Here is a 16,765-nt window from a genome sequence, read left to right as displayed (position 1 = left end):
GCTCCTACACACAGAATACAGATACAGAATGCTGTTAGTTCATGTTAGTTACCGGCTACCGCATTCTGTGTGTAAGAGCCATTATTATTTCGTGACGCTATTGACAGTTGACAGATGTTATTTTGCACGATTGAAGACACAGAAGAAACAAATGCAAACACGTGTTTAAAGAACGTATCACACAATACGTATATTTAACTTTTGCTCACGTTTATAACATTATTACACGCGTCTATTATGTCTATTATGTACAATAGTGGCTGGAATAAGTTAATTAAAAGTAAGGACAGTTACAAATGTCAGCCTAGGGCCAATGTTGAAAAGGAACGTTGCACAGCTAGGCTCAGTTTTGTACAAATGTCTTTCGATCGTGACGAAGACGCCCTGATTGTAGTCGACACCAAAGGATACTTATACTACATCGACGTGCCTGGACCTGGAGATGTTCCGTGTTGCAAAATACTGGGTAAAATCGGCCGACCTACCTTTCTGGCATTTAATCCCATGTGCACGGAGGAAATACTGATAGGATTCGATACCGGTGACATAAAGGTTTCGAAGCTTCATACGGACATGAATGAGTTTTGTTTGTTGTCCGGCCACAAACTACCACCGACACACGTTTCCTTTTACAAGCATCATTGTCTAACGAGCTCTCGAAACGAAGTAATAATATGGGATCTGAAATCTTATATCAAAGCTCATCAATTAAAAGTTAGGGTACGGAACACTATCAAGAAAGCTGCCTTCTCAAACGTCGGTCATATCGTCGTGCTCTATCACAACGACACCATGCAGGTCTGGACCGTGAGACAGTTGCACAAGGATACCAAAATTGATACAAAGATATTTGGAATAAATTATATCAAAGATTTTATCTTCACGAAAGACGGAAGAGCTATGATAATGGGCGGTATGAGAAACATAAGCATTCTTAATACATACGATTGGAGTTTATTAAAGAAACTAAGTTTGCCTAATACGTTTGTTGAAGCAAAACAATTATCGGTCATTCCCGGCCCATTAGAGGGTGGAGCAAATAAAATCCTTGCATTTTTATCCTCGAAATGTACTCTTCAACTTTGTGATATAAATGCATTAACTTTTCTTGAGATACCTCGCCCTCGTGGTAGGATTAAAAAATTTGTAATTTCATCTACCGGTAGATACATGGCGTATATAGATCAGGAAGGATGGTTAAACGTAATGTACACGGATGAAATAATTTCGAAAAACGGTCCTCAACCCGACAACAGGTTCGCGAAGCCATATAGAGTGCGTGCGCACGAATCAAGTCATCACTTGGACGGCGTTAGACAAAGCATGAAGCAAGAATTAAATATGAAACGATTAATGCTTATTTTGAGGGAATTTGGAGAATATCCGCAAAAGTATCGTACAATAATTTGGTCCACTATTTTAAAATTACCAGCTAATAAAAACGCATATGTTGCCTTGGCAAGTAAGGTGACGCGAGGGAGATTTGCCGTGAATACTTTAAAAAGTCTTCCCTTGGCAGATAAAAGCAAAGCGTCATTGTTGGCCATGACGCTAGCGTGCTTGTTGCAATGGTGTCCTCCGCTACGACAGAGTCTGTTTCTTCCCAACTTAATTTTTCCATTTCTTATGGTATTTCAGGTACCTCCTTATTTCGCGTTTCAAACCAGATATATTTTGTACAATTTAGAATGCTCTTTCTAAAGCATGCTGAAATATGTTTATTTGTTTCAGAAAGATCCCTTACTTGCCTTTGAGTTGATTTTAAGTATACTACTAAACTATTGCCAAAAGTGGTTCGAATACCATCCTTTCCCACCATTGAATATTTTGGGAATTTGTGAGAATATTCTCCTAGAGACTGACCCTATGCTATTGAATATCTTTTGCGAACATGGAATCACAAGTAGGGAATATGCGTGGCCATTACTTCAAACTGCGATGAGCGAGGTACTATCGGGAGACGAGTGGTTGTTTTTGTGGGATCATCTAATATCTTATCAAAAACCTTCCCTGCTCGTGATGTGTGTCATTGCGTATAATATCTGTTTGAGAGACACGGTAATTTCTTTAATAAAGTCATCTGGAGATGTCAAAGCATTTTACAGCACTCAAAGTCATATTAGAGCCAAAGATTTGTTGGAGATTGCAAGAAAAATAGACCAGAAGATATCGAAACGAGTGCATCCTACGCGTTATCTGAGGTAATATAGAAGACACGTCGTAATATCATAAAAGAGCTAATGACACGTTGGAATATTATAGTATTTAAAATTATTATTTCAGGGATAAACTATCGCACGTAAATCACAGTGGACCTTATCCTTCATTTATATCGCAAGACGATCCAAAATTTCTTACCGAAAACCTTAGCCGTGCAGATTTGGAAAAATTAAAAATGCAGGAACAAACGTTGCAAGATTATAATCGTAGGCGTGCAGATTTTGAAAAAAGAAACGTACATGCGGAGACTGAGGCTTTTGCAAAACAACGTCATGAAACAAGACTAAATGGTAAAATATATTTTATTCCTATATATTTTTTTCTTTCACGTCCTTATGTTTTCTCATTGTCAGTCCAATCTCAGTATTTTCAATTTAGATTATACGTTAGTCAAATTATAAATATTACAAAGAAATACGTAATCGAATGCTTTCATTTCAGAGGTACAAAAATGCTTTCAAGACCATGTAAGTAATTTTAAGTGGAACGTGCTACCAAATGCAGAAAAGGAAAAATTTTGTCATCACTCGTATAAAGATCTTGATTCGCTATCTGAAAGAAAACAGGAATGTAACCGATACAAGATTGTGGAAGATGTTAATTCAAAAAATTATAAAAAATTGCAGCGAGATGTAACGATGCTCGAGTATGAAGTACTAAGGTTTTTGAATTCACTAAACGTTCATAAATCAGAGATGGAGATTAGTTAGAACGTACTTTTTTGCACGGCGAAAGTTTAGGCAAAATCAAATAATATTTTAATGCACGTATCACACACGAGAAATATATTTTTATTTGTTGTATATATTTTTTCTTTCCTCGAAAATTATTTGTATATTTTTATAAATCACCATCTTTACATCTTTTTACATTATAATATACAAAATATAAAAAATTTGTATATATAATTTCACATCGTACGGATATATGCATATATATTGTATGTTGTAACGTGTGTATGTATACATATAGAAAAATTATCCATTTTATTTCAACGTGGCAAGAAGGTACAATACACGGCATCTTGTTGCCGTGTTAAAAGCGTAAGATTTTACATTTGGTTATCTATAGACCGAATATTTGTACTTGCAAATATTAAAACGTATCTGCTAACGATCATATTGTACGAAGGAGTGGACAGGTGCGCTAAGCTTATCCCGACCTTTCAACAGAGTCAACTCCATTATTACCAAGCATTCACGTACATCAGCGCCTACCGATTTTAGTAATTGCACTGCTGCAGCCATGGAACCTTTAAATAATAAATTTTTTTACTCGATATATTATCCTTATTTATATGTATGTTCTAAACAATATATTTATTGTAATATAATTTTATTTTACCTCCAGTTGCCAGTAAATCATCAACAACTAGCACTCTGGTCCCTTCATTAATAAACTCTGTTTGCAATTCAAATGTAGCCTGTAAAGATGAAGAAAAGTCTATTTATATATGTCAAGTACGTTGTAAAAAATTTGTAAATATATTATATATATATATACCATACATATTCTGGACATACCTCTCCATATTCTAACGCATACTTCTGCTGGGTGACCTTGCCTGGAAGTTTACCCTTTTTTCTAATAGGCAAGAAAGGCTTGCCCAATTCCATACAAATCATAGGACCAAAGAGGAAGCCACGCGAATCCAATCCCACAATTAAATCGACTTCGAGAACTAAAATATGCTCCACAATTAAATCTTTCATCGCTCGTAATGCAACAATATCGTGAAACACACCAAATATATCTCTGAAAATGAATTGATTACATAATAAGATAAATATAATAAAGTGAGTAGTTGGTACGTAGTATAAAATCAGAATACGTTCTGTCATCTTCTGTCGTTTTTGAGCTCATCTCTCTCCGTCGCTTTGTTGATCACTTACCGGAAAATAATCCCAGGTTCAGGAAAATCGGGATAACTCTTTATAGCATTTTTCAGTATTTCCAATTTATCATTCTTATCCATTGTATAATACGTGTATTATACAATTAATAACTTGATGCAATGGTAATAAAATGGAATGTGTCGAAATACACGTAAAATTGACAATGTGATTAAAAGAGTTCATTAATAAAGGTCCATCATATATATGATATTTCGACCATTATTCTTACATTATTGAATTATTTTATCAAGGCACTTTTAACGATGGCAAATAAAACGTGTGATACTGACGAATGAAAGAAACAGATTATTTGTAAATGTTTAAATTTCGAATTTCGAGTAACCTGCATATGCCTAGATCGCCCGCATCCAGTGATATGTGGCATGTGGCATCCAGGCATTCCAGATAATCCAGGGCAGGGGCAGGGATACATACAGGTTGCCGTCATCAACGTCATCATCTTATCTGGATCTTGGGTCTGTTTTTTATCGCTGCGCACTGAACTGCACTGCAACCCTACAACCTACAACTTTTCTTCTCGCTTCTCGCTTTTGCCAACGTGCCAAACATATCTCATCTCACCTATCTCACTCATACAGCAATAGAAAACAGACCTCCTCAACCCCCTTCACGCCCTTCACCTTCACTTATCTTTGTCACGCCTATCGCGGACTAGCAGACATTCGAATCGATTGTCGATAAAGCAAACTACCAAAAATGATTTAGACATTTGCTCGATTCTCTTGAAGATGACGCTGCATATTGTGTTTATTTTACAACAAATTTTCGTGCAGAGATATATAACGCGAACGATAACGCGTGTGATGTTGATCGCTTCAACTTGAGGTAATATTTCACTATTTCAGATGATATATATTTTATCCTACATTTATATCAAAAGGAAAAAAAAGAAAAAAGGACGGCACAAAGTATATATATTAAACAAATGTTTATTCATACTCTCATTTGTCTACGAGAAGCACACACTTGTGCACCTCTCGATATTTAGTAAACAAAACGAATCAACTGCTTAATAGTATGTATATATATTTATTACTGTACAATAGTAATAAACGCGACGTGTTTGTAGGTATTAAAAACGATAAAAATAAACATATTTACAGTAACACGTATCAATGCGTATATATGTTACAAAATGAGAAGATACCTTCCCTCCAAGTTAAACATTTGTATGTGTGCGCATGTGTCGAATCTATATTATACTAAATTATTAAATATATAAAAACATTAAATGTCGAGAAAATCTTCACGCGCGTTACTCATTGCATTATTCTCGTAGATAAATGCTCATATAGTTGCTAAAAGTAGATAAAGTTGCTTATATTGGCTCACATTGCATATTATACATATATTTTATCTAGATCAATCTTTAATTTTAATTTTAAAATACATTCGAGGCGTATAAAAGCAAAACTCGAATCCTTTTCCATTTTTCAAGATTATTGGCAAAATTAAAGAAAAGAACATCTCAACAGATTATATGTATACAGAATAGAATGACGTGGAAGAGCATCTTGACTCATTTTAGAGACGTAGACGTCATGAGTAACTGCATCATATATACATGTAATTAAAAATGTAAAATAAACATTTAATCAACTAATACATGTTCAACTAAAGTTAGCTTTTGCTTGCATACTTTTTGTCTGAAAACTCACGCAGGGTGTAAAACATAAAGAATAAATTAATGATACTCGGTATCTTAACTGGAAATATTTCGTTGGAGAAGGAGAAAAAATCGCGAGTTTTGCTTCTATATCTCCATTTTTTAATTCTGAAAACAATATATTATATTCAATACCGCGGTCATCAATATCGTTCTTATTAAACTTTTGTCGTTGCCAGGAGTTTGATGTAATGAGCTTTATGGGTAATTTCAAACTCCTGAGCCGGCAGGAAACATTGCGCCTGTATTCTCGGGTGCCGCAAACGCCTTGCGAGCGTTCTCCCGAGTACAGCGAGGATAACTAGGAGAACACCGGTTGCAGCGATCACGGCCATAATGATGAATACCTCGACGTTCCGCCTGCTGTAACTCTGCTCGACTACGTCAACGCAACGCAACCTCTCGTCGTCCGCCACCAAGTTGCTGGACATAACGATAACGTTGGTGAGGTCATCCAGACTGGCGCACACCCTGTAATAACCTGGCAACGATACTTGCACGTCGATGACGGATGTGGCGCTACACGTGAGCCTCCGTTGATGCACCGTGGAAACCTCGTCAAATACGATGACGGACAGTTGGCAGCTCGTCGACGACAAAGTCGTGTCTTTTGTCGTTCCGGAGAGAACTACACCAATGTGTAAGTAGCTCTTGTCAGATACGTTTACGTGAACGCCGGTGATCCGCGACGATGAATCAAGAGATATCTGCGTGGACGTCGGAGACGAAGACGAGAAATCTTCTGTCCCTGCTCGCTGCTGGGTCTTCTCTAAAACGATGACGTCGCTACAACCGAGACCAAGGGACACCGCGTCGTAGACAGTAGATATCAATAAAACTACACAATAACGGTATTTGTGACTCAATTGTAGATGCAGGGAAGCTGGTATGGTGACTGGCAGGATGCAGGGATCTCGCATCATTCGAGAGTCACAGTGCAGCGGGCTAGATTCCGTTAGAATCTCGCTGTCGCCGCGTGTTTCATAGACGATGAGCGAGTCGCAAGTGTAACGTTCAGCGCACTGTTCCACGTGCCACAACAACGTGATACCGGCGGTCGCGTCGTCGTAGCGAAACTCTTTGAGACTTAGCTGTGCACCTGCTACAGGCGCACTTGCGTCAACCCGGGTCATCATGGGCGGGGTGGGCTCGCCGCAAAGCAGACTGCCCGGCGGTACTTGCGTTAGAATGCCGTTCTCCAGAACGGGCGGTGTCGCGCACACCGCCGATGACTTGTCCTCCTCCGTCAGGCTGGAGTTTGCCAGCCACGTAGCAAACTCCAGCAAGGTGCAATCGCAATTTAACGGATTGTCAGCGAGGGAGAGTCTCTTGAGGTGCAGCTCGGACGTTAGCACATCGTTTGCTACGATTGTGATGTCATTGTCGTCCAATCGTAGGTCCTGTAAATTCTTCAATGGCACCACCAGATCGCGCGTCAACGCTCGCAGAAAGTTGTGCGTTAGATCTAAAGTAATCACGTTCTCTAAATGAGCTAAGGAAGCACCGGACACGGCGACGATGCGGTTGTTGGCCAGATCCAGTCGCGTCAAAGTCGACAGGTACTTGAACGAATGATCCTCTAACACGTCAATCTGCGAATCACAATATTTATCAACTTGTATAAAATAATTTTAAAATGTTGATAATTTTTTTCATATTACGTGAAATATGAATCTTCTCTTGAACTTGGCTGTAACTTTTAAAACAAACACACTCACTTGATTGTGACTCAAACTCAGATAAGTGAGATTTCCGAGACCCATGAGAGCTCCCTGCTGAACGTTGACGAGACCGTTTTCTGAGACTGTGAGGAAATGTAGTTTGGGCATTTGTGGCAATAACGTGGGGCCCATTGGACCCAGCAGTAGATTGTTTGACAGATCTAGCTCTTCCAAGCGCTTCAAACCTCTCAATGCAGACAAGGCGGAAACGCTCAGACGATTTCCACGCATTCTTAGCGAGCGCAATGCCGGTAATGTCAGGAAAACCTGCGGCGACAATTGTGATAGCAGATTGTCACACAAGTCTAGATAAGTCAGATTTGCTAGTCCCTGAAACAGAGAATGTTTTTGTTATTCTTTAATCAATCTTCTCTCGAAACTTTATGAACAATATTCTTTATGAATAGTCGTCTCTTTCTTTTTTTATTAACAACTATTCATGTAAAAATTATAAAATACTTTATTTCACAAATTTCTCGCAGTTACGCATACCTTAAACGAGTCCGCTTCTAATGTCTTTAATTTGTTGTGAGACAGGTCCAATCGGTCTAGACCGACCAGGTATGACAGTGCGATCGTGGGAACCGAATCTAGGAGATTGCTGGGCAGTCCTAGCGCTTGTAACGGTCGCGCCAGCGCGGTAAACGCATGCTCATGAACGTGCCGCAGCTCGCCAGTGGAGACGACTAATCCGTGAAGTGCGACATCCTCGAGGAAATGTGCCGGCAACACAGAGACTCCCGTCACAGTCACATCCAGCAATGATATTGTATCCGGCTGACTATGTTTCAAATGGTCACTGATGATCTAAGAGGAACAATGGAGACAATAGAAATAATTTCTTCATTCTTTCCGTTGTGCCCGCGTTTATCTCTTTATAACGTACATCCGCGTCTTTTGATTTTATATTCTTTCAATAGATTTATAAAAAAAAGATCATTATGAGTGTAATATTAACAAACCCACGTGATAACAGCAGGATACTCGATATAAAACAACAGATGCTCGCGAGCAACATATATGAAATAAGAGATCAAGTAACCGAGAAGAGAGAAGGGATGAAAAGAGAAGCGGGCACAATGGACTCTTGAATAATATATGTATACGACTTGCATTTCATTGGCAGTCTATACCACCCACGCTCTTCTTGACCGTTGCTTAAAAAGTAACGACCTCGCGTGTGCTGCGAAGCGTAACATGACATAAAGATTGAACTTGCAGCTCATCTTGCGATATTTTTTAAATTTTTTCCGAGGAAACTTTGGAAATAAAAATATTTTTGCCACGCGCCTGTTATATGATAAATAGTATTTGTCACCTGACATATAATTGACATATAATGGCACGCGCCTTTGCCGTTGTTTCAGTTACCTCCAGTGCTGTTCTATCGCCGGTACATCTGAGCGTATGTGGAAAATCGCAAGAACACTCCACGCCCGCTTTTGTGATATTCGGACATTCCCACACAGTGTTGGAGGAAGACGGTGACGGCGACGGCAACGGCGACGGTAATGCGTGGGACAGATTTTTCGAGATGCCATCGTCTTGTCTTGCCATAGTCGCCAACGGCGACACGGCGTTTTCCTTGGGGATCGTCGTTTTCATGGATGTACTATCAATGTACGTCGATGCTGCTATCAATGTAGAGATTTCCATTGTCGTTGTTGTGACCGTGTCCTCTGTCGCGTCGAGACATGACGCTGTCATTATCAATGTTAACACGAGTAGGTCCCGAAATAATTTCGGCATTCTGATGGAAAGAGATATTTGGGCATATTACATTTATCTGTCATCTGTCATACAGAAAATATTTTTTTCATCATACGATCCGGACAAGTAATACTGCAAAATAAAATTTCGATTTTGTTTTCAGTTGACGCACGCAACCGCTCACCGATAATCACACAATTTAGAAATGTCAAGTTGCCAAATTGCGAGTGTAAATTACAAAATTCTACCGGTATATATCCGTGAAAAGCATATTTAAATTCCATGTCTCACGTTTATTACAACGAATTATGGCTTATCACAAGAGGTGACTTGGAAAAGCTGTTGGAACTCGAACGAAGACTGCAAGAAAGCACACCGTTAAAAAAAGGAGCTGCTTTAAATTCGGCGTTATTTATATATCTGAGGTATGTGTTGTGTGTGAAACCATCTTGCACGTGTGTATATATATATATATATATATATATATATATATATATATATATATATATATATCTTTTTCATTGAAATAATTGATTGATCATTTGAATTAACGTATTATAGATATCGCAATATTGTAAGAAGACTCATCATGTGTTACGATCAAATGGTCCAGACACAGAAACGGGAGTTAATTAAGAAGATGTTAGAATGTGCCATCGGGCGAATGCTAGAATATAAAAAGGAAATTGTGAAGCTCGATTATATGGATTATCAGTACGTTTTTCGTTGCTCATTCACGTAGCATCAATTTATAAAGAAATACTATCTGCACAGATGGCCTGACGATATTTTGAATCAAATGAAATTCACGCCGGACGACATCGAGCTGTTTGCCGCGGCGTCTGGCCGAGAACGTGTAGAGGAACGCAGAAAGTTTATACAAGAGTTGATAGAGAGTGCTCACAAAGGTTCATAGCTAGTTTATCATTTCTTATCGATAACAAAATTTTGTGATGTTGAAAGAAATCTATTAGTGTATTACGTGAATTAATTGAATTTTATAATATAATCTATTTAAATTTAATTGAAAAGTTTAAATAAATTTTTTAAATTTCATCGTCTAGTACCACAGACGAGAGAACGCAGCCTTTCACAGATACATATCGAGAGTATGTCCGAGATGGAAGATCAGACATTGAAGACGCGCGCCGCTCGAAGAAGAATGCGCATCATGCAACCCTCGAAGGTAGAGTTAATCCGCGAATCGCCCGAGGAAAAAGCTGCCCGAGAAGCGAAGCTTGCTGCTGAAAGAATTATGCGTAGCGCGATATTATTGATACAGAGTCATGAGAGAGCCAGAAAGGGACGCTGCTACGGTGCAGATGGTATTCGCAAAAATATATATATATATAGTTTACTTTGTAATACAATCTCTGTAGTGGCATAAAAAAAAGTAATGTTGATCATATATCTAACAACTTTTTTACGATTGCCTATTAATTATTGATGCTACGTTCGTAGTGAAACGTATATACGATTACAATAAAAAAGTGAGGTTCGGAGAGATAATACCGAGAAAAATCGATCGCATCAGATACATCAAGTCAGCGGTGACGATACAACGCGCGTGGCGACGTTATGCCTCTCGAAAAGCTATGAGAAAACGAATCGCGCGTCTCGAGGAAGCTTTGGGTATGACGATACCAAGCTGGCAATGCCGCAAAACACGCACGAAGGATGATGATAACTTTCAACGGCGACGTGCTCTGATGCCCGTGTTCGATGCACACACGAAGAAGGCGATCAGCGATGAACGTACAAGGGTAAATTTTCCAAACAGACGTTCTGATTTATTGCATTATCATGAAAGAAAGACGAATAAAAGAAAAAGATAAAAATAAAATTAGGAAAAAAACAAATAAAAAAGAAATACGTGGATCAAGATTTAAAAAGCAACTAATTTTCAAAAGCTCCTGAAAGTCAGAGGCCCCGGATTAATGGAGGACATCACTGATGAGATTCATGAGTGGTTCGTCGTTTGGTACAACGCGTTAGGACATTACGATGTGTTTCCGGCGGCGGATTTTGGTGGCAGCGTGCTGATCGTCACCGGGCAGACCTCGACGCCGCAAGAATATCTAATGGAAAAATTAGAAAAAGAGAAACAAGCCAAGGCAAAGGGCAGAAGAGCTGAGAAAATGGCACCGCGTCCCAAAGCTGAACCTATCAAGAGCCAAGTTCCTGGTTGGAAAATGCCGCAAACAGATGCTCTCTCCTGCTTGGAAGAAGCAAACATCGATTTCATTCGAAACTGGAGTTTTCGCAGCGAAAAACCTTCGGAGCGAGAATATCTGGATTTGATCACCGAGAAACTCTGTTATGAGTTGCAGCTCGAAATGAGGGAGATAGTAGACGACGTGATGAGGGCCGAGCTAGACGTACTAAACAAAGCATTACTGAAGGATCACGCACATGATAAAGAGAAATTCACGATTCCAACAATGGACAAAAGTAATGGATAAGAACTTTGTTAATTAAGACGTTTGCACACTCATTATCTATCATGTTTAAATAAAAATTGGAAATTTTGATTACGTGTTATGACACAGATATTGACAAAACCGGAACGAAGAGAAAAAAGGACATTTTGGAGGATGTGGCCGTCGAGGATCTCTTCAGCGAGCTTCTACGAGCTAAAATCATTAGAAACTACCCAACTATTTTCTTACGTGATTGGTTTGGCGATCTCTCCTATCAAAATTACGAGGCACGTCGCGAGTTCCGGGATTTCAAGCATCGGCTCGGAGAGGTAAAGCAGCTCGTCTTGGAGTATTGCATATTGCCTTTAATTTCCAAAGGGACACATCAAGTTGCACCGCTTGTGCGTTCTGTGTGTATCTATGGATTACCGGGAGCTGGAAAGACTTTGCTTGCCAATGTCATTTGCTCAGAGGTGACTTCTCCCCCCCCCCTCTCTTTCTCTCTCTCTCTCTCTCTCTCTCTCGTGTATATCTTCCTATGTACCTATTATGTTAAAGATATTGAAATCATGTTACTACGATTTAATTTTTTTTTAATTCTTTGTAATAATTTATGATAATTAAATCATAAATTAAAATAGAATGTATTCCTGATTTATTTCTTTCAAAGATTGGCGCATTACTTTTCGATGTATCAGCACCTGTCTTGACTGGTAAATATATGGGCAAGGAAAAGCAACAGAGGCTCATCGACATAATCTCTAAAGTGGCCCGCGTTTACGCGCCTTCTATAATATTTCTCGATGCTGGCGAGAAACCTTGGTTGAAAAAAGTTCCACCAGAGGAAAAGTACCTTCAACACAAGCGATTCGCAAACTATTTTGTTAAACTAATGAAAGACATCAAGTCGGGAGACCAGGTAAAGCTGTAAAGAAAGAAAGAGAGAGAGAGAGAGAGAGGGGGGGGGGAGGGAGATTGGAAAACAATCCTTTTTTTACTCTCTTACGTGTTCTTTTTCTCTCATATGATTTGTTTTTTATTAATCGTGCGATTGTTCCATCTATATCATTCTCAACACTTCGTAGTATAATACGTATAAAAAGATTTTTAGCCATTAGAAATATATATCGTGAAAACTCCGGAGTAACACTCCTAAATTGGAGGACTGTATCAAAGCATACGCAATCGAGCAACGCCCACTTAGTAAAATTCTTGTTATTCCCGTTTGAGTTCTTTCTTTAATATGAATGAATAGCCGCCACCTCGACGAGTCACATACACGGGACTCTCTCTCTTTCTCTTTCTCTTGCGTCGTTCAGATCTCTCATCTCGATCGCTCGAGGTTGCTCATCAATGAAACACCTCCTACCTGTATATATGGCCGCCGTGTGAGGACGTAGGTGGCGGCAAGTTAACGTAGGATTTAGAGTGTTGAAGATTCCGAACACAGATACTGTTACTTACTGGCGCAATACTGTAGAGATTGAGCAGATCAATATTTACTTGAAAAATTAATACATTTTTCGTTCTATTAAAACTTTTAAATTTGTATAAGACGTAAAACATAAGACGTACTAGATTTATTAGAATATCTAGTACTGAGAGAATATCAAGCACATAAATGAAATCTGATTTTCATTACGCTACGTATTATTAATATGACGACGTTATCCAACAGATACTATTTCTTTCGCTGTCCGAAGAACCGCAGAAGGCGACAGCCGGTTTCAACAAGTTCCATGATAAATTTATAAGGGTGCCTACCACCGATTACAACACACTTTATATGTACTATAAGAATCTACTAATGAAATATCACGGCGTCGATCGCGATATCGATGTCTCCTGTTTGGCCAAGATGTCTGTCGGGATTCCTCTGAATTTTATCCGGCAAGCCGTAGAGAAGGTGTTATCGTTGCGTCGAAGAATTACTCTTAAATTCAATCCGTTAAGTCCGATAGAAATTATGAATGAGATATTGACGTATCAGTATCCTACGACGGAGATGGTGGAGAGTCTCGATAAATTTGAAAAACTCACTCTATCTGCCAGAAGAAAAACCAAAGTTTCGTAAGAAGGATGCTTGCGATTGAACGCGAAAAGATGACGAGTTTGTTTGTCGGATATAAATGTAGGTATCGTAAAAGTTTCGCTCAATATAAAAATATATTCATATTATAAACATTTGTTTCATCACAATGTAGCCCATAAGTATAAAATGTATATCTATTTTATGAGAGCATCTGTTACAGAAAAAAATGGAAATATTTTATTTAAATGTTACTTTAAATATTCTTGTGTAGGAAAGACAGAGATATTCATGAATGACTACATTATGCGTGGAGAACGCTGAAGAGAAAATACGTACCTCTAATGTATAATGTGCCAGTCTCGAGCGTGTTGCCAACCCTTGCACCCTCCCACACACCTGACCTCGGTCTCAAAGCGAAGGAGGAACCCAGTAGCACCCACGCCGGTCAAGTGTTTGCGAGTGCATCGTGCACGCTCTACTATATCAATGAAGAATCATCCCTTCTTCGAACGTCTGCGTGGATCGTTCTTATATATGTCCTGTCACGTTTGATGATATTGCGATGGTTAAAAGCTCGACCCTGCGTACTCTTCAGTACTTAATCCCTCGCGATATTGTGTTCTTTCCGCTAGGAATCTCCGCTAATAGCACAACGTGGCGATCTCAACATTTACGGATGATCGTTGAACGCCGTTCACCAGGATATACACTGTCACATATATTCACACGTACGTCATCGGACGTGAACTCTCATCGAATCACGTGGATCAACGGGCATCGCATCTTCGAAGGAAGCGTGCGGTGACACGAATGCTCGAACAATAATACTAGGATGATCGTACGAATGATTGTACGATATGCGTGCTGCGAGGCACGGTGCGTCAGGAGCATGCTCGGGAACCGTTTCGAGAGACGAGAAAACGTCGCCTCCACCGTCCACACGGTGGGGACTCCCCCGGTCCATGTCGGTCCGTCCGCCTCTCTGTCTCTTGGTTTCCACATAGCATAGCCATGTATGGAACACGGGACGACGTTCTCTCTCCCGGCCCTTACGCCCACTTGCCATAGTCGCGCTCTCCGTACCGGCTCTCCACCGGAGCTGGAGCAGGTATCGTCACGATTGACAACAGCGAAAATGAGAACAACAACGAGAATGACAACGATGATGTCGTCGTCGTCGTATGAACCACTGGAAAAAAGAGAAACCCCTTAAAATGCCAAACAGCGACGTTTTTTCCAACACATTTTGAAAATCTTGAATTTTGGCATATCAAAAACTCTGACAAATATTCTAAAAACGTCAACGAACTTGATTAATCAGAGGAGATGATTAAGAGGTTCTTAACTTTTCACGTCGGCTAATAAGAAAATACTTTTTGTAAAATAAAAATCCTTGTATTTTCCACTTACATGAAATGACACACGTCTTTCCATCTAATTATTAATGTATCCGCGAAAAGTATGAAAAGTAGTACCAAATGATCCTCACATGTGCTGTTTTCGTATGCATGAGAATCTGAAAGAAGATCAAGCAGAAGCGGACGAGAAAGAGACAGAAAGAGAGAGTAGGTAGGTAGATAGGTAGAATGGTAGGGGGCCCCGAAGGTCTTCAGGATCCTCACGAAATGCCTTTTGATACTGGAAATCTGTTTGCCATCGTCATTACGAAATCACGTAAAACCGGGCCTCTACGCCCACGCTGTAGCAAGAGACTGGCATAGTCGCAGTGAAAGAAAATCCAACTTCTTTAACAAGCTCGAGATGTTTATAACACGCCAAAACGTGAACATTGTCTAAAAATCAGCATAAAAATTCGATATCGCACAAAATCGTGATACTTTAATATCACGAACGTAATTCTTGTAATTTTACACGTATAATAGACGTGTCTTGATTGACTTTCTAACGAAAATGGCAAAAGTTTTTTATATCGTAACGAAAAAATTAAGTAATAGCACGATTGACAGTCCGAATTTAAAGTTTCATTGTATGCAAATCAGGAAATAAAACGGTGCTTGTATATAAAGAATTTCATCTTAGATAACAAAGATGGATAGTATATTGCTAATGCCGGTGATGATTAACTACAGATTCATCAAGTCGACTTAACTGGCGACGAATATAAATCATCGTCCTGACAATTCGACTATTTGGTTTTGGTTAGATTAATCGCCAAAACATTTCGATCATAGGTTTAGGTCCTTTTAAAATTGATGTACGTTTGAAGATATATATATATATATACACACACCAAAATCCATGGTCGAATTGTCAGGACAATGATTTATATTTGTCGTCATCAAGTCGAATTAATGAATCTGTTTATTAATCTTAGATATTTTAAGAACGTAATAATATCCAAAAGTCAAAGCACATTCTATACCATCATTGTTAACGTAGTATTGCTTAGAGTAAGATATTTTTAATATTGTACTCTCAAAAAACAAGATTTATTTGACTTGGAAAAATAATACAAATATAAATGCAGTAAATTTTAGAGAATATTAATCAATACGAAAAGTTGGGGTTAAATAAAAATATCAACTCTAATGAACGTGTTTTGCAGCTTCAGATTATTCGATCCCACGCGATCAAAGTTCATTACTAATGCTTGGTTGTGAACGGCGAGTGTTTTTCAAGATCGCCACGTCAAGTCTCAAGATTCCGTGAAAGACGATCGTTCGCACGATATACTGTTCAAGGATTGTGTGCTTGCACAAAAAGCTGTATTCTCTGAACCGGCTGTATTGGAACTATATTGATTGGTTGATTGACCTCTCTGCTTCGCACGTTTATGTCTGCTCACAATACAGTTACGTTATAGTATAATACGAAAAGTATGTCGAGGGTGCCGTACGCCTCATTAGAGTTTTTGACAAAAAAATTTATTAAGGACGTTGTAAACAAAAGTATGGGAAACCGTAATATTACCATGATTAATTTCTTACGTGGTTCACAAAAAAGTAGAAGAGAAATCATACTAGTTATATATATAAAACATTGTTATACGATTATTATACATTCTATTTATATTGTATTTTTGTGCATTGTATTAAACAATTTTGCATACTGTATTTTTG

The 16,765-nt window shown here is 38.8% G+C and overlaps 4 protein-coding genes across 7 annotated transcripts; 2 read left to right on the top strand and 2 right to left on the bottom strand.

Moving 5' to 3' along the window:
- The first annotated feature begins 71 nt into the window (after nt 1–71).
- Nucleotides 72–3,722, top strand: LOC139814212 (TBC1 domain family member 31). The gene is made up of 4 exons (XM_071780318.1): nt 72–1,638; nt 1,732–2,201; nt 2,284–2,510; nt 2,662–3,722. The coding sequence occupies exons 1-4, from the start codon at nt 238–240 to the stop codon at nt 2,928–2,930; spliced, it is 2,367 nt and encodes a 788-aa protein (XP_071636419.1). The 5' UTR covers nt 72–237; the 3' UTR covers nt 2,931–3,722.
- Nucleotides 3,178–4,635, bottom strand: Aprt (adenine phosphoribosyltransferase). Its single transcript, XM_071780339.1, has 4 exons — nt 4,113–4,635; nt 3,744–3,975; nt 3,565–3,643; nt 3,178–3,472 (listed from the first exon to the last, which is right to left on the bottom strand). The coding sequence occupies exons 1-4, from the start codon at nt 4,193–4,195 to the stop codon at nt 3,330–3,332; spliced, it is 537 nt and encodes a 178-aa protein (XP_071636440.1). The 5' UTR covers nt 4,196–4,635; the 3' UTR covers nt 3,178–3,329.
- Nucleotides 4,636–5,109: 474 nt separating this feature from the next.
- On the bottom strand, nt 5,110–14,163 carry Lrt (Leucine-rich tendon-specific protein). Its single transcript, XM_071780316.1, has 5 exons — nt 14,022–14,163; nt 8,895–9,273; nt 8,016–8,330; nt 7,521–7,853; nt 5,110–7,394 (listed from the first exon to the last, which is right to left on the bottom strand). Exons 2-5 carry the CDS (start codon nt 9,270–9,272, stop codon nt 5,961–5,963), a joined length of 2,460 nt encoding a protein of 819 aa, XP_071636417.1. The 5' UTR covers nt 9,273; nt 14,022–14,163; the 3' UTR covers nt 5,110–5,960.
- Nucleotides 9,002–16,757, top strand: LOC139814210 (IQ and AAA domain-containing protein 1-like). Of its 4 annotated transcripts, none has more exons than XR_011732370.1 (11): nt 9,002–9,143; nt 9,397–9,658; nt 9,795–9,947; nt 10,008–10,141; nt 10,298–10,558; nt 10,695–10,996; nt 11,144–11,684; nt 11,783–11,982; nt 12,324–12,572; nt 13,332–13,784; nt 13,957–16,757. XR_011732370.1 is itself a non-coding variant. In XM_071780315.1 (10 exons), exons 2-10 carry the CDS (start codon nt 9,516–9,518, stop codon nt 13,725–13,727), a joined length of 2,523 nt encoding a protein of 840 aa, XP_071636416.1. In that variant the 5' UTR covers nt 9,002–9,143; nt 9,397–9,515; the 3' UTR covers nt 13,728–16,757. The 4 variants fall into 4 exon arrangements, 1 of the variants encoding a protein (XP_071636416.1); XR_011732369.1 differs by having other exon boundaries at nt 11,783–12,126; XR_011732371.1 differs by lacking the exon at nt 12,324–12,572.
- The last annotated feature ends 8 nt before the right edge of the window (nt 16,758–16,765 follow it).

Source organism: Temnothorax longispinosus, chromosome 6 (assembly GCF_030848805.1).
Source record: "Temnothorax longispinosus isolate EJ_2023e chromosome 6, Tlon_JGU_v1, whole genome shotgun sequence".
Taxonomy (NCBI): Eukaryota; Metazoa; Arthropoda; class Insecta; order Hymenoptera; family Formicidae; genus Temnothorax; species Temnothorax longispinosus.
This window is presented reverse-complemented; position numbering and strand designations above follow the sequence as displayed.

What these genes read in the sequence shown, in the direction of transcription:
- LOC139814210 (XM_071780315.1), top strand. Translation starts at nt 9,516, where the DNA reads ATGTCTCACGTTTATTACAACGAATTATGGCTTATCACAAGAGGTGAC. An exon ending in GATAGAGAGTGCTCACAAAG is followed by an intron (nt 10,142 to 10,297) that starts GTTCATAGCTAG and finishes TTCATCGTCTAG; the next exon opens with TACCACAGACGAGAGAACGC. An exon ending in ACATCAAGTCGGGAGACCAG is followed by an intron (nt 12,573 to 13,331) that starts GTAAAGCTGTAA and finishes GTTATCCAACAG; the next exon opens with ATACTATTTCTTTCGCTGTC.
- Aprt (XM_071780339.1), bottom strand. Translation starts at nt 4,195, where the DNA reads ATGGATAAGAATGATAAATTGGAAATACTGAAAAATGCTATAAAGAGT. An exon ending in GAACCTGGGATTATTTTCCG is followed by an intron (nt 3,976 to 4,112) that starts GTAAGTGATCAA and finishes ATTCATTTTCAG; the next exon opens with AGATATATTTGGTGTGTTTC. An exon ending in TGATTTACTGGCAACTGGAG is followed by an intron (nt 3,473 to 3,564) that starts GTAAAATAAAAT and finishes TATTATTTAAAG; the next exon opens with GTTCCATGGCTGCAGCAGTG.
- Lrt (XM_071780316.1), bottom strand. Translation starts at nt 9,272, where the DNA reads ATGCCGAAATTATTTCGGGACCTACTCGTGTTAACATTGATAATGACA. An exon ending in GCGATAGAACAGCACTGGAG is followed by an intron (nt 8,331 to 8,894) that starts GTAACTGAAACA and finishes TGTTCCTCTTAG; the next exon opens with ATCATCAGTGACCATTTGAA. An exon ending in TAGAAGCGGACTCGTTTAAG is followed by an intron (nt 7,854 to 8,015) that starts GTATGCGTAACT and finishes TCTCTGTTTCAG; the next exon opens with GGACTAGCAAATCTGACTTA.
- LOC139814212 (XM_071780318.1), top strand. Translation starts at nt 238, where the DNA reads ATGTCTATTATGTACAATAGTGGCTGGAATAAGTTAATTAAAAGTAAG. An exon ending in CATTTCTTATGGTATTTCAG is followed by an intron (nt 1,639 to 1,731) that starts GTACCTCCTTAT and finishes TATTTGTTTCAG; the next exon opens with AAAGATCCCTTACTTGCCTT. An exon ending in CATCCTACGCGTTATCTGAG is followed by an intron (nt 2,202 to 2,283) that starts GTAATATAGAAG and finishes TTATTATTTCAG; the next exon opens with GGATAAACTATCGCACGTAA.